The sequence below is a fragment of the Pagrus pagrus genome (genome assembly GCF_965226575.1).
Source record: "Pagrus pagrus genome assembly, chromosome: 22".
Taxonomy (NCBI): domain Eukaryota; kingdom Metazoa; phylum Chordata; class Actinopteri; order Spariformes; family Sparidae; genus Pagrus; species Pagrus pagrus.
In genome coordinates, this window is record NC_140204.1 from 10,773,151 (window position 1) to 10,785,238 (window position 12,088).

A 12,088-nucleotide genomic window follows, 5' to 3' on the forward strand; every position below is an offset into this window, starting at 1 on the left:
TGTGGCTGTAATCACAGTCGTATAAGAGGGCATGCAGGCTTGGCCTCAGCAGGAGCACATGCAGTAACCTCAGTCAAACCTGTCCAGCTTTATTGTAGGTGAATGAAGGTGGCACACCCACGACAGCGTATAAACTGTATACAGTATAATTAATGAACAATATAAAGTAAAGGAAGTAAATGATTAACTGTTAGAACAGCAACTTTCCACACTAATGGAAAGTTCTTCGGACTATGACGTCCTTAACCTTTAACTGTTTGTTAAAAAAAATAAAAATTATAATTTCCAAGAGCTCTGACGTGGACAAGAGACAGAGCGAGAAAAATGTGACAGAATATGTTAAGCACTATCCCACAATGACTGGCCAAGCAGCCTGCTGTCAGTTGGGCCCTCCTGCTGACCCTCCCAAAAAAACAAAAAAAAAGGAGTGAACGCTTGTCATTCTCTTTAGATAACAGACAACATTACACTAATATAAATGGCCATCAGTCCACCTTTTCTAGTCTGCACTGTTTAGCAGGTGGCACAGTCATATATTCATTCTTAATTAATGCAATACGTGTCTTTCTGTTTAGTTAAAGATAATCGTTTTTACTGTTGTTTGCACTGTTATTTGTTTTCCAATAAGAAAAGATATTTTCCAAATGCAGGTTAAAAAAACATTTTGTTCTGACACTCCTATCTACTTGGAAGTTACGTTGGAAGGACGTAGAATGGGGAGCGTTTGTACAGCCGCAGCCTCATTTACAAGTACTTTGTATGTATAAGATTATTTCTTATACATTGTTTCCTGATTTATTTGTTATGGGGCAGGCAGGCTGGCCCCGGCTGGGTGTGTTCCCTGTCTTGGGCCTTAATGGTGAAGCTGCCATCTGAGATTTGCAAAGTAGCCTTAGTTGACCCATGTCCAGCTTTACCAAGTTTATTGCATGATGGTGGCACACCCATAAATGTTACACAACAGTTTCCATGTATTCAATCAAAGACAAGAACATAATAAAACAATATAGAGAAGTAAATGATTTACTCTGATAAAAAAGCCTGACTTATTGTCTCTAGACTTCCAGGTTCTTAACCTTAGTGGTTTGGTACATGAAACTAATATAGATTGAAAACTATTTGAGTCGAGCTTTACCCCAGTCATCATCATTCCCCCAGGACTTTGAACCAGCAACGCAAACACATGCACTTTATAATCCAGACTGTGAATCCATCATCACATGTCAACAAGTTGTCTTCCAGCCACCACGGACATACAGCTCGCTGGGCACACAGAGAGGTGATGAACAGATCTGGTTATTCTATCAAATCTTTTATCTATCTTTTATCTTTATCTTAAATGAAGTAGAAGAGGAAACGTCTCTAAATGTCTGCTGATATTTTAACATGGTTCATAAGCTTAAATGGACTTTTAGCTTGAGACTCTCTTTTACTCAGAACTTCCATTAGAGCTTTAAAGAGCTTCTGTCAGTTATCTTTTGTTGAATGAAGGATATCTCTCAGGTTGTTTCTGTCACGTTTCAGGCTCAACTTGGGCAGCTTGCAGGTAAGATCCGCTACTACTGATAATGTCGGAGGGAATTCAGGGCACGTTCAAAACCTCTGGCTCCTCGACAGCAGTCGAAGGTGAGAGATGAGAGAGAGCTGTAAGTCGTGTATGCTTGAGGTCATAGCTAAATCATTCTCACAGAGTCTACAGTCGTTGGCTAATTTACACTAATACCGGTATGCTGCTTAGATGGCAGTCAACCAGGATAGCTTGAAGCATATATTTTTGCATAACATACATTCGTCTGTGTTATAAAAACAATGTACTGTAACATTATCTATCAACATTACCATGAGAAGCTAACCATCATGATCCACATTGCTCTTAGTTCCAGAAACAGCCACAGCGACTGTAGCAACAGAGAATGTCTTTTCAACTGCCAATGACAAGAAAAGCGGTGAGTGCAATTTGTGACAACTAAAAGTTACGTTAGGCTTTCAGCAGGTTAAGAGGTTGATATCAATGCTGTCTGCTTCATGTTTGTAGAGGATCTAGCGTTGTTGCTGATAGCGACACGATACCGTTTTTTAGCTTTGTGTTTTACCTTGCAAATGATATATACTTAATTCTTAGCCCAGGAGGTTGCAGCTTGATTATCAAACAATAGGTCTAGAGAAGGCCTTTTGCAATTTCTGTGTTTTTGCCAGCCACCGTAATTTCTTCTATACACTTGGTGGGGAAAAATGTACTTGGTTCAAGAGTCAGAGGGGGGCAGCTAATGTATGGGACCCTGAATTTTGTGCTTACACCCCTGTGTACAGTAGCTGCTACATGTATGCATCTGTAATGTCTTAAAAACATGTTCTGTCTGTCTTTCAACAGGATCATTCGGGGTCACACTGTTCGTCAACGGCTTTATTCAGATAATAATTGGTGAGTGACAAAGTGCAATATCTTTTTAAACGTTCAGATTGTAAATAACAACTCCTTTAATTAGAGGGGATAGCTACAGTATTTGTGTGTGGTTATCACTGTAAACATTATCCCACGTAAAGACCCAAACAAACAACACATTAGCCAGTACTTTCTGACTTGTCTTGTCAGTGGTTCTCAGACTCAAGCTCCTTTGTTGTCACTGATGACACACAGCAGCAGGAAGTTGTATGTGGGACCGTCTTAAAATAAGCTACTGCGAACACACCCAGCGCAACTTAGTGGCTGATCAATGGGCCTTAAAAAACATTTAGGAAACAATGGAGCTCTCTGACAGAGGAATAAGACATACCAGGGTTTGGCTGTAGGCAGCGTTGGATCAAATATCTATAAAAGATCAAATCTCTTGTGCATCACTCCATACACATCTCCCTAAAGTTCAGTCCGATCTGTGTCCATTTGTCCAACAGGAGGGTATTTCCACCATGACTGCCCAGCCCAGCCCTACATTCCCATCTACATGGAGGTACTGGGAACCGTCACAATGGTAACAGTGATTTCATATTGGTGGTACAAGGACAGCCCCAATAATTACCTGGTTATCACAGTCTTGACTTTGGGCCTTCTCTTCTGCTTTTGCTTCGTCATCACTGGTAAGTTCAAAAGCTGGAGCAGTAGACAGACCAACTTACTTAAAATGAAAATATAAATACATTAGGTAGTTTTGAGCTGAAATGTGAGTGTTGCACATGTTTCTTATGATTGTTGACTAAGTGAATAGCTGTTAACAAGCCACTAGATGGCCCCCTAATGCCTCTACATGATCTTCACAGCATTGCTAGGAACAGATTTAAGCATTTGTCAACACAGTCGTATCGAATCTTTTTAGATTAGAAGATAGAATATGAAAAATACTGAAGTTTTATAGTAGAGTTAAAGTAAAAATATTATGGTTTAATTTTACTTTGGTAACAGTGAAAGTCACCCACACAAACAGTACTTGAGTAAAAGTCTTAAAGCATCTGACATTAAATGTACTTAAAGAAACCCTTTTCCTTAAAACAACAGCTTCAAAATCATTTTAATGGTACAGTGTCCTGTAATAGGGCGAGTTTTGTTTGTAGTAAGCAACTACATTAAGCGACAAAATGTTACAGACCTGGGATTTGTATTCACCACAGCGCTGCTGCACTCAGAAATTTGTAAAATGTTGCTTTGAAGGGTTAATCCACCAATTTCACATATCCAGGTGTGTTTACAGGTCTTTGGGATGAGATTGAGCAAATCATTATTTGCTCTTATGATTACAAATACAGCTTTAAATACAATATCTGTGATGGTGAAACAGCCCTTCATATACACACAGTTTACTATCGGCCTCTCGTTCTCTTCTGTAGGTGGAGTGTGGATCTACTCAATCTATCCACCCAACTACAACAAGTACATAACAAACTGGTTTCCTCACTGCAACAAGACACTCTACTTGTTCGCCTTCATTGACACCACCATCATCTGCGTGCTCACAGGTCTGACCTCCCTTTGCTGCTGCGGCAGTTTTGTCTACGCGTGTGTTTCCGTGGTGACATAAATTATATATAAATAGATAAATGCAATATTACCCTCCTGCCTGTGTGTCATCTCGTATTGTACCTTGAACGCCACAGCTGTTCTTCATGATATTGTAATACAATGTTTGGTCAAATGTAATCATCTGAATAAAAAATCACCTCCATCACCAACGTCGTGTGGTTTGTATGAGATCCATTTTTTATCACAGAAATATAATTTACATACAAAATACGAAATACAATACTCAGTGTTGTATGTTTACTCTTTTACAATACAATTATGTTTGGATATTAATTCAAATGTCTTCACACTTTATTTAAAGTTACATGTGTTCAGAGAGATAGTCGGCGCTGTCAATCTGACTGGTGGGCTGAGCTGTGATGTCAGCAGGGTTTGCGGGAGAGATTGGCCAGTGCTTTGGCGTGGATGGGCTTGTAGAGGAGAGCGAAACTGGAGGGGCTGAGGAGGCCGTTGCCCTGCGCGTCGACTTTCCCCATCAGCACGTAGTTCTTACCTGGGGAATATAGGGAGAGAGGAAAATGTGCCAAAGTTTGGTAAATACAAGAAGAGCTGAATTGTTTGAAAATGTAATGCAGTGTACCACGTCAGTAGATGAGCACCAATAACAAAATGATATTCTTTTTATACTGTTTATGTAATAGAGATTATTTGTGATAATAATTACTTCCAAAAGGAACTGAACTAAGAAAAAAAATCCACTGTTACTTTCATGTTTTGGATGTATTGGTTAAATAAAGATTCACATCGTCTGCACTGATATAAATCATAGGAAAGATATCTAACCCTTACTTGGTATGAAGACCAGTTTTCAACTTTCAACGCTACAATGCTACAGACATATTGGTGCAGGTGTTGCATGTGTATATGTAATATGCAGAGACACATAAAGGCTGTAAATACAGATAGTTGCACTGCACCTTTGATTAGCCCGGGGCATCTCTTGCAGGTGGAGGTCAGTATGACGGACATGACGGGCCCTGATTTGGTGATATTCAGTTGTCCGGTCTTATAGGCCTTGATGACAGATACCTCCACTGTCACTGAGCCCCTCTGACCAGCGGTCAAAGTTGTAACCTTACCCGTAATCACTGAAAAAGAGAGAGACATGTAAGAATGGAAAGAAAGATAAGGATGATCAGTGAAGTACTTAGAAAATTACGATTTTCTTTCACAAAATGTCAAGCAAATTATCATCAAACTTCATAGATTTCTGGTTATTTCTAAAGAATTACATCTAAATATTTAAGTTATACTTTTCATACTGTGCTCTGAGCCCCCGGCATAGTAGAAATGCCCTGGGCTTACATTGTTAACCCTCACAATAAAAGCCACAGGGTGTATTTCCATCTCTCTCTTTTCACACATAAAGAAACCCTCAGAGGCAACAGAGTTATTTAAAAAAAAAAGAGTAAACTGGTGAAATCCTGTGTTAGGAGATTTAGATTTCTAGAAAGCTGATGAAGTCTCGAAGGCGGCTGATGTGGCTCACCAAAGTCATTAGGGCAGAAGCTGGATTGGAGAGTTCCTGTCCTCGCACAGGCTTGTGTACACAGTGGGTTCAGTGGTAAAGCTGAAGAAAACACACGCGGCGACAAACACAAACACGTGATAAGCACATTACTACTCGATACAAGTGTGCACACATGTATGCAGGTTGTTGATTTTTGAAATTCCACTCACGTTTTTTGCTCACAACCGGCTTCTTCGTCACTGTCTTGCTCGCTCCAGGTCTGGGTGTCACTTTAGGCTTGATCTTTGGTTTGGCCGTTGGTTTAACTCCACTCTTAGGTGTTGGCTTCACTGGTTTGACTCCAGGTTTTAAGGTGGGTTTGGTCTTCAGTGCAGGCTTACGTGTGGGCTTAGCCTTAATGCTTGGTTTGAGCGTTGGTTTAATAACCTTAGGTTTAGGTGTAGGTTTAGCTCCAGGTTTAGGTGCAGGCTTTTTCACAGGTGCTTTAGCCGTGGGTTTAGCCGGTTTGGGTTTAGGCGTGGGCTTGACGATAGGTTTGCGTGGTGGAGGTTTCAGCGCTATCTTCACCAGTGGTTTTTTGGCTGGTTTGGGGGTGGGTTTAGGCCGAAGGCCAGGTCTGGGTTTGGGGGTTGGTTTAGTGGGTTTGGTTGCTTTTACTGGCACTGAGGTGGTCTGAGGTCCATAGATGAAGTCTCCACCAGCGGTGGGCGTCCGAGACCCGCGGGGCACACTGGAGTAGTGGGCCATGAAGCCATCTGAGGTGACGCTGAGGTCAGAGACGAACTGGACAAGGAGCTCGTTCCCATTACTCACTATAATTCTACGTAAAGGATGAGAACAGGAAGAAGAGATGTATCAAAATGAAAGCTATAGACCATATTCACACGGCGGCCATTTTCCTCTGACATCACACTCAGGCTGGGAAGATAAAATATGATACTACTGTGTTACTGTGTTGTTTTAATTTCACAACTTCCTGATTGATCCGCAACTGAAAAGACAATGGATAGTAAAAATCTAGAGGGACATCAGGCCAAGATAAAACAACATATTTGTTCACCATTAGCTCACGTTCGGCACCGCTAAAGTTAGCATTCAACCACTTCCTAGCTAACGTCAGCCTACTGTTTGATAGTGTTACCATATTTCAAGGTAAAACAACATATTTGATAACCCGTTAGCAACTGTTAGCATTCAACCAATTCATAGCGAACACAACTACTTGATTAAGTCTGTCTAATGTTAGCTAGGAAGTAGTTGAATGATGATATTAGCTAGTGGATTATCAAATATGTTTTACCTTAAAATATGGCCCAAAGTCCCTCTACATTTTCACCATCCATCATCTTATCAGTTGCTGATCAATTGGGAAGTAGTGAAATGATTACATTTTGTCAGATTCCCTACGTTTATACGACTCGCAACCTAGAAAACAGCAGCACAACTTATCCCAGCATTCGAGGGTCCCACCCTGAGCATGACAGGGTAATATGGTCAATGGTCAACTTTCAGCGAGTGTTTTGCCTTCTTCAACAATCATTTCTGCTCAGTAGTCTCACCCTGGTGACCTGTCTCCGCAGAACTTCCCAATCCGCCGTGAGTTATCCCTCTCTCCCCCGTTAAACAACGCCACATAGTCGTAGCGACAGTACGTGTCAGGCTCCAAGTCCAGCTTCACAAACTTCACTTCAATCACCTGGGGGAGAGGTTGCAATGAGTACACAAACATGCAAACACAAACTATGAAATGAATGATGTGAGCTGGTGTAGTAGTAGTAGTGGTGGAGGAGGAGAAGGGCCAGACTTTTGCAATACAGAAGGGCATTTACTCTCTCCCTCGCCCTCGCTTCCTTCCCTCCTTCCTTACGTTCAATCTCTTGGCACACATGAACACACCTTCAGGCACTCAATGAAGTCTTTCATTTGAACTCCGTCACGAGGCCGCTGTCACACTCACACACACTTACACTACATTAGGGACCCGAGGTTGAACATTTCCTTGTGATGGGCCCCTTCACTACTACTTTCATTCCTCATTCTCACTAGCCTTATTCAACACCCCTAGCTGCCCTGTAAACAACACTATTGAACTAAATCTGAATATTCCTCACTTTTTTGTGTAAGGACATGTAAAATGTTGGATATTTTTCCACCTGTCTAATGAGGATAAAATGGTTGTTGGACATATTTATAGTCGTTATAGTGTTATTGGCAGCTCCTGCATACTCGGTGTTTTTTGTCCAGAACCTCTAGACGACCAGCAGAAGTGACAAAATATAATAACTGATGCATAGGGGGCAGTTAAAGGCTTGAGAAGTGTGAGATAAGTGGGCTTTACAATGATAATATAATGTTAGTAGAATTCACTTGCTAAAGTCGCTAACCTAGATCCTCATGAATGAATGATACGCTGTACCAGTCGCTCTAAGAAGGAGAAATAGCGTCCTGTCACCATCCAGTTAAGTGACAGGCCAGTAATTCAAGCAAGGTATCGCAAGGGCTCATCATAAGGTGGATAAAGAAGGTAGTCGAGTTAGCATTAGCTTTAAGGGAAAATGATCAGACCGATGGCACCAAAATTCACCAAAAAAAGACGTTAGCATCCAGGTAAGGGTTAGAATCAACTGCCATTTTTATCAAGTACATTGTTTCCCGCGGAAACAGGATTTTTGAAAACGCTAACGTGCAAATAGCAGAGGGGATATGAACACTGACTTAAATAATTGGTTCCTGCAGGAAAATGAGTGAATACAATGTAAATGTCTTCTTTATGGTGATAGGTGACTTTAACAGAGGTCGGTCGATGATTTAATGCTTCGCACTTGATGAAAGATTAACTAAAAATTACATGATAAACTTCTGAGATGCCGCACTCAGTTTGTTTGCAGTACATTACTAGTCAAATATACAAAGTGCTTACATTGTTTGGTTCTACGGAGATGTGCCAGGAGCAGCTGATGCCAGCTGGGTAATTAGAGTTGGGCCAGTTGGGCGTCTTGACAGAGCCCTGCGATTTGATCAGCCGTCCTCCACAGAACTGGTTCTCTATGGGAATAAAAAAGAGGACAAAGCCGAAAGGAAATGATGCAAACCTTTCCACATAAGTACATGACGTCTTTCTGCCCTGTATTACTGTATTTGAGGCGAAAAACCAAACATTTCTGCTGTAGTTTGGTGCAAAATACAGTTTTTCAGTCACAGTGCTGACATTCATCACTAGAAAATCCGGGTCTGTGTTTCCGTGCTTGTGGGATTACATGTCCACACCTTCCACGTGTGGTTTTCCTGCACTGAAGGAGGCCAGGAAGCCTCTTCCTCCAGTGGCGTCGTCTGACACCATCTCCAGCATCATGGTGTTGGAGGTGGAGATGAGAGCGCCCGGCCTGAACGTCCCACAGAAACGACCCAGCTTCTGAATCAAGCGCGAGTGACCGTTGTAGACGTCCAGGTAGTCGTACCGGCAGGTGGGGTCGGCCTCCATGTCGAAGAGGCGGAAAGAGAGCATGACCACGTGACCCTCTGGGACCTGGAGGAGGTTTGAGGAAAGAGGAAGTAGTTTCAGGAGAAGATGTAATGAAGTCATTTCTTTTTCTTTTCTTTTTTTAAAGCCTTGTGACCACAGATTATGTGAAGGATTATGGTTCAGTATTAATATTATTGATACTATTATGTTAAATCTCTTACAACCATCAAATGCTCACAAGTGCGATGATGCTATGGAGGACTGAATATGACAAAATCAGAAATCCATAAAGATTGCCCCAAATAAAGGTTTGGTGCATCATTTTACACATATTAAAAAAAAAGAAAATTAGTCTGGTATGTGTGGTATCTTTGGAAACGTTGCGATTTTTACAAAAAATCAATGTGGGAGGGTACATCAAGGTTTATTTTGATTTTCTAATTAAAAAAATTTAATTAAAATGCCATTATGTGCACCAAAAATATTACTGAAAATAAATGTAGCCATTCATTTATATATAAAATGTTACATAAATTAATATTACTGCTTCAATTGACTCTGTATTATTATACATTATAAATTATTATTATAAAACACATTCAGACCCATGTTTGGATTCAGTGTCGTGGTGAATGACTCACAGTGATGTACCAGGTGCATTTACTGTTGGGTTTGTAGTAACTGGGGAATCCCTCGCTGGCCACGATGCCCGAGTCTGTGACCAGGTGGCCTCCACAGTTGAACACAGGCCTGAAAGAGCATCGCACAACCACCACTTAAAGGAACGGTTCACCCAAAATTAAAAAATTCAGTCGCTATTCACCTATACTCTGATGGAAAGCTGGGTGAAGTTTTTTTGTAGTCCATGAAAGACAGCCTCACCTGAAACTGATCCACATCAGGGCTCCTCCTCCTATATAACCTGGCTCTCTCCTTCCCAGCATGCAGGGCTTTTGTCTGGTTAGATTTACTTGCTGAACTGCACTACACTTATGTTTTGTGGACTACGAAATGTCTCCCTGCTTTCCATCAGTGTGGGGGTGTGTAGAAAATGACAGAATTTTCATTTTTGGGTGAACTTATCCTTGGACTTGCTGCCGTGGAAGAAAATACAGCCATACTGAGAGTATTGAGGCAGAGCGCCTGCACACACATATATTCACAGTTTTACATACACGCTGAAAACCACGGTGGCACAGTCTGTCTCTGTTCTCCGAGGCCGGGGAGGTTCCCTGTGAACTCTCCTGGTTTGTGCTTTTATTTTTTTTCATAAAACTCGGTCAAAACCAAACCAGGAAGAGCGTCGACATACAGTACACTGACTGTACCACAAGAAAGTTGTCTGTAGACGCAAGTTGAGCAGACGGGCGCTTTAAAACTGCTGCACACCACATGGAGTTTGGTGACACACACCCACTCTTTCACACTCAGATAAACACAGATCAAAGCAGGGGGCGACACTGACTTTCTAATTAGGCAGCACTCGTTAATTTAGACGTCGGCTGCTGTGGCATCTGGTCAGTTGGTTTCCTCTTTCAAACTCAACTCCTTGTGCCCGTTTCTTGAGGGGGAAAAGACCAAGATTCATATTTTTTTTACATTGCGAGGACTGTGTTTGTGTACCCATCAACTTATTATAGTCCCTTTTTGTTCTTGAGGCATGCGTTGTGTGTCTACTGCATTACTTTAAGCCAAAATAAAATCCTAGTGGGGGTGGAGTGTCCCTCCCTTCTGACCCTCTGGGGCTGAACAGCCCACAGGCATTTGTTTGTCTCTCGTGTTCAATTTACACCCTCTGTGTGTTGAGGCAGCTGAGCGGTCCACACACCAACCTCAGAAAACATCTAGAATGGACATTTTCAGACTGAAAAATGTCGAATTTATGTCAAAAAAGTCTGAATTTATGGTCAGCTTTGACAAAAATATCAGACGTGAGGACGAGCTCCTGTAGATTTGCCCACTTGAATCACTGCATCAATTACAGCATGCAGTCATTTTGTGTGTTTATGGGACGCCAACCACATCTTCCTAACAGCGCACAGGAACCCTCTATTTCTGCTGCACTTTCCGTAATCACAATACTGCAACCAGGGGAGGGAAAAACAGACAGATGTGGGCTTGAAAAGAGCATGCCACATGTGCACATGCAGGATGTAGGCAAGAAAAACACAAGAGCGACACTGATACCACAAGTTTCATATTTCCTAAAGTGTCACTTAAACCGAAGCTTACCTTGTGTAGTTGGTCTGACTCTGAGCCTCAGTCCATCCCAGTGTCAGAGTGACAAGAAGGCACACTGTCCACACCCTGTCCTCCATCCTGCTCTCCTCCGAGTTCCAGAAAAGACGGGAGAGGAGAAGAAGAGGCAGGAGGGAGGAAGGAGGGAGAATGAGACTGAGGCGTGGAAAGACGCAAGGTTCGAAAGGGGAGGGGAGAGAGGAAGAGGAGGGAAGTGATGGGCGAGGAGGAAAAAAAAAGGTGAATGAGTGTGATCCGGAGAGGACAGAAGGCTGTTTGACACAGGTTAACAGGGGAAACAACATTAATTACACTGTACGCTGACTAACGGCCAAAAGCAATGTACATACAGCTCAGAGTACAGTGTGCCTGTTATGTTCCACCTCTGTGTTGTTGTTGAACAGGCGATGGAGTATATGGAGGATGTATGTTTCTGCAGGTGTGCGCGCTAATGGACAGAGTGCCACTGTTGCATGTGTGTATACTGACCTCTTCACTGCACTGCCTGCTACTTTTGTTAGCCACGCTAGCAGCGAGGGATCTATGTTCGGCTATGTCGACACAAGAATCTCAACAATCATCGGACGGATTGCCATGAGATCCTTTACAGACGTTCATGATCCCCAGAGGATGAATCCTGAGGACTTTTTGAAAATTTTGTCGTAGTCTTCAGAGGATGAATCTTGCTGTGTGTTCAGACACAAGGCAAAGCTCATTTTAGGCAACGAGATTGTAAGAAAAATTAATAGAATGATGCAACTAGATGCAAATTTGCCTGGGACACCAAGACCATTCACACAAGCTATGAATCTTTAGAAATAAACAAATAAGCAGACACATTTTCATGCTACCTGGGGCTTTTTTTTTTACGCCTAAACAAACTAAATAAACAAACTCTCTTTGT

The 12,088-nt window shown here is 41.9% G+C and overlaps 1 protein-coding gene across 1 annotated transcript; it reads right to left on the reverse strand.

The window, feature by feature from the left end:
- Positions 1–4,166: 4,166 nt before the first annotated feature.
- Positions 4,167–11,458, reverse strand: pcolceb (procollagen C-endopeptidase enhancer b). The gene is made up of 9 exons (XM_084343850.1): positions 11,179–11,458; positions 9,588–9,696; positions 8,751–9,009; positions 8,404–8,528; positions 7,043–7,179; positions 5,693–6,303; positions 5,502–5,582; positions 4,930–5,100; positions 4,167–4,505 (listed from the first exon to the last, which is right to left on the reverse strand). Exons 1-9 carry the CDS (start codon positions 11,262–11,264, stop codon positions 4,375–4,377), a joined length of 1,710 nt encoding a protein of 569 aa, XP_084199976.1. The 5' UTR covers positions 11,265–11,458; the 3' UTR covers positions 4,167–4,374.
- Between the last annotated feature and the right edge of the window lie 630 nt (positions 11,459–12,088).

Bases quoted from the DNA above. Each gene is read 5' to 3' on its own strand.
- pcolceb (XM_084343850.1), bottom strand. From the start codon at position 11,264: ATGGAGGACAGGGTGTGGACAGTGTGCCTTCTTGTCACTCTGACACTG. The intron at 5,583-5,692 runs GTGAGTGGAATT...TGTTTTCTTCAG, and splicing joins GCCGGTTGTGAGCAAAAAAC to CTTTACCACTGAACCCACTG. The intron at 5,101-5,501 runs GTGAGCCACATC...TCTCTTTTTCAG, and splicing joins CTTCTGCCCTAATGACTTTG to TGATTACGGGTAAGGTTACA.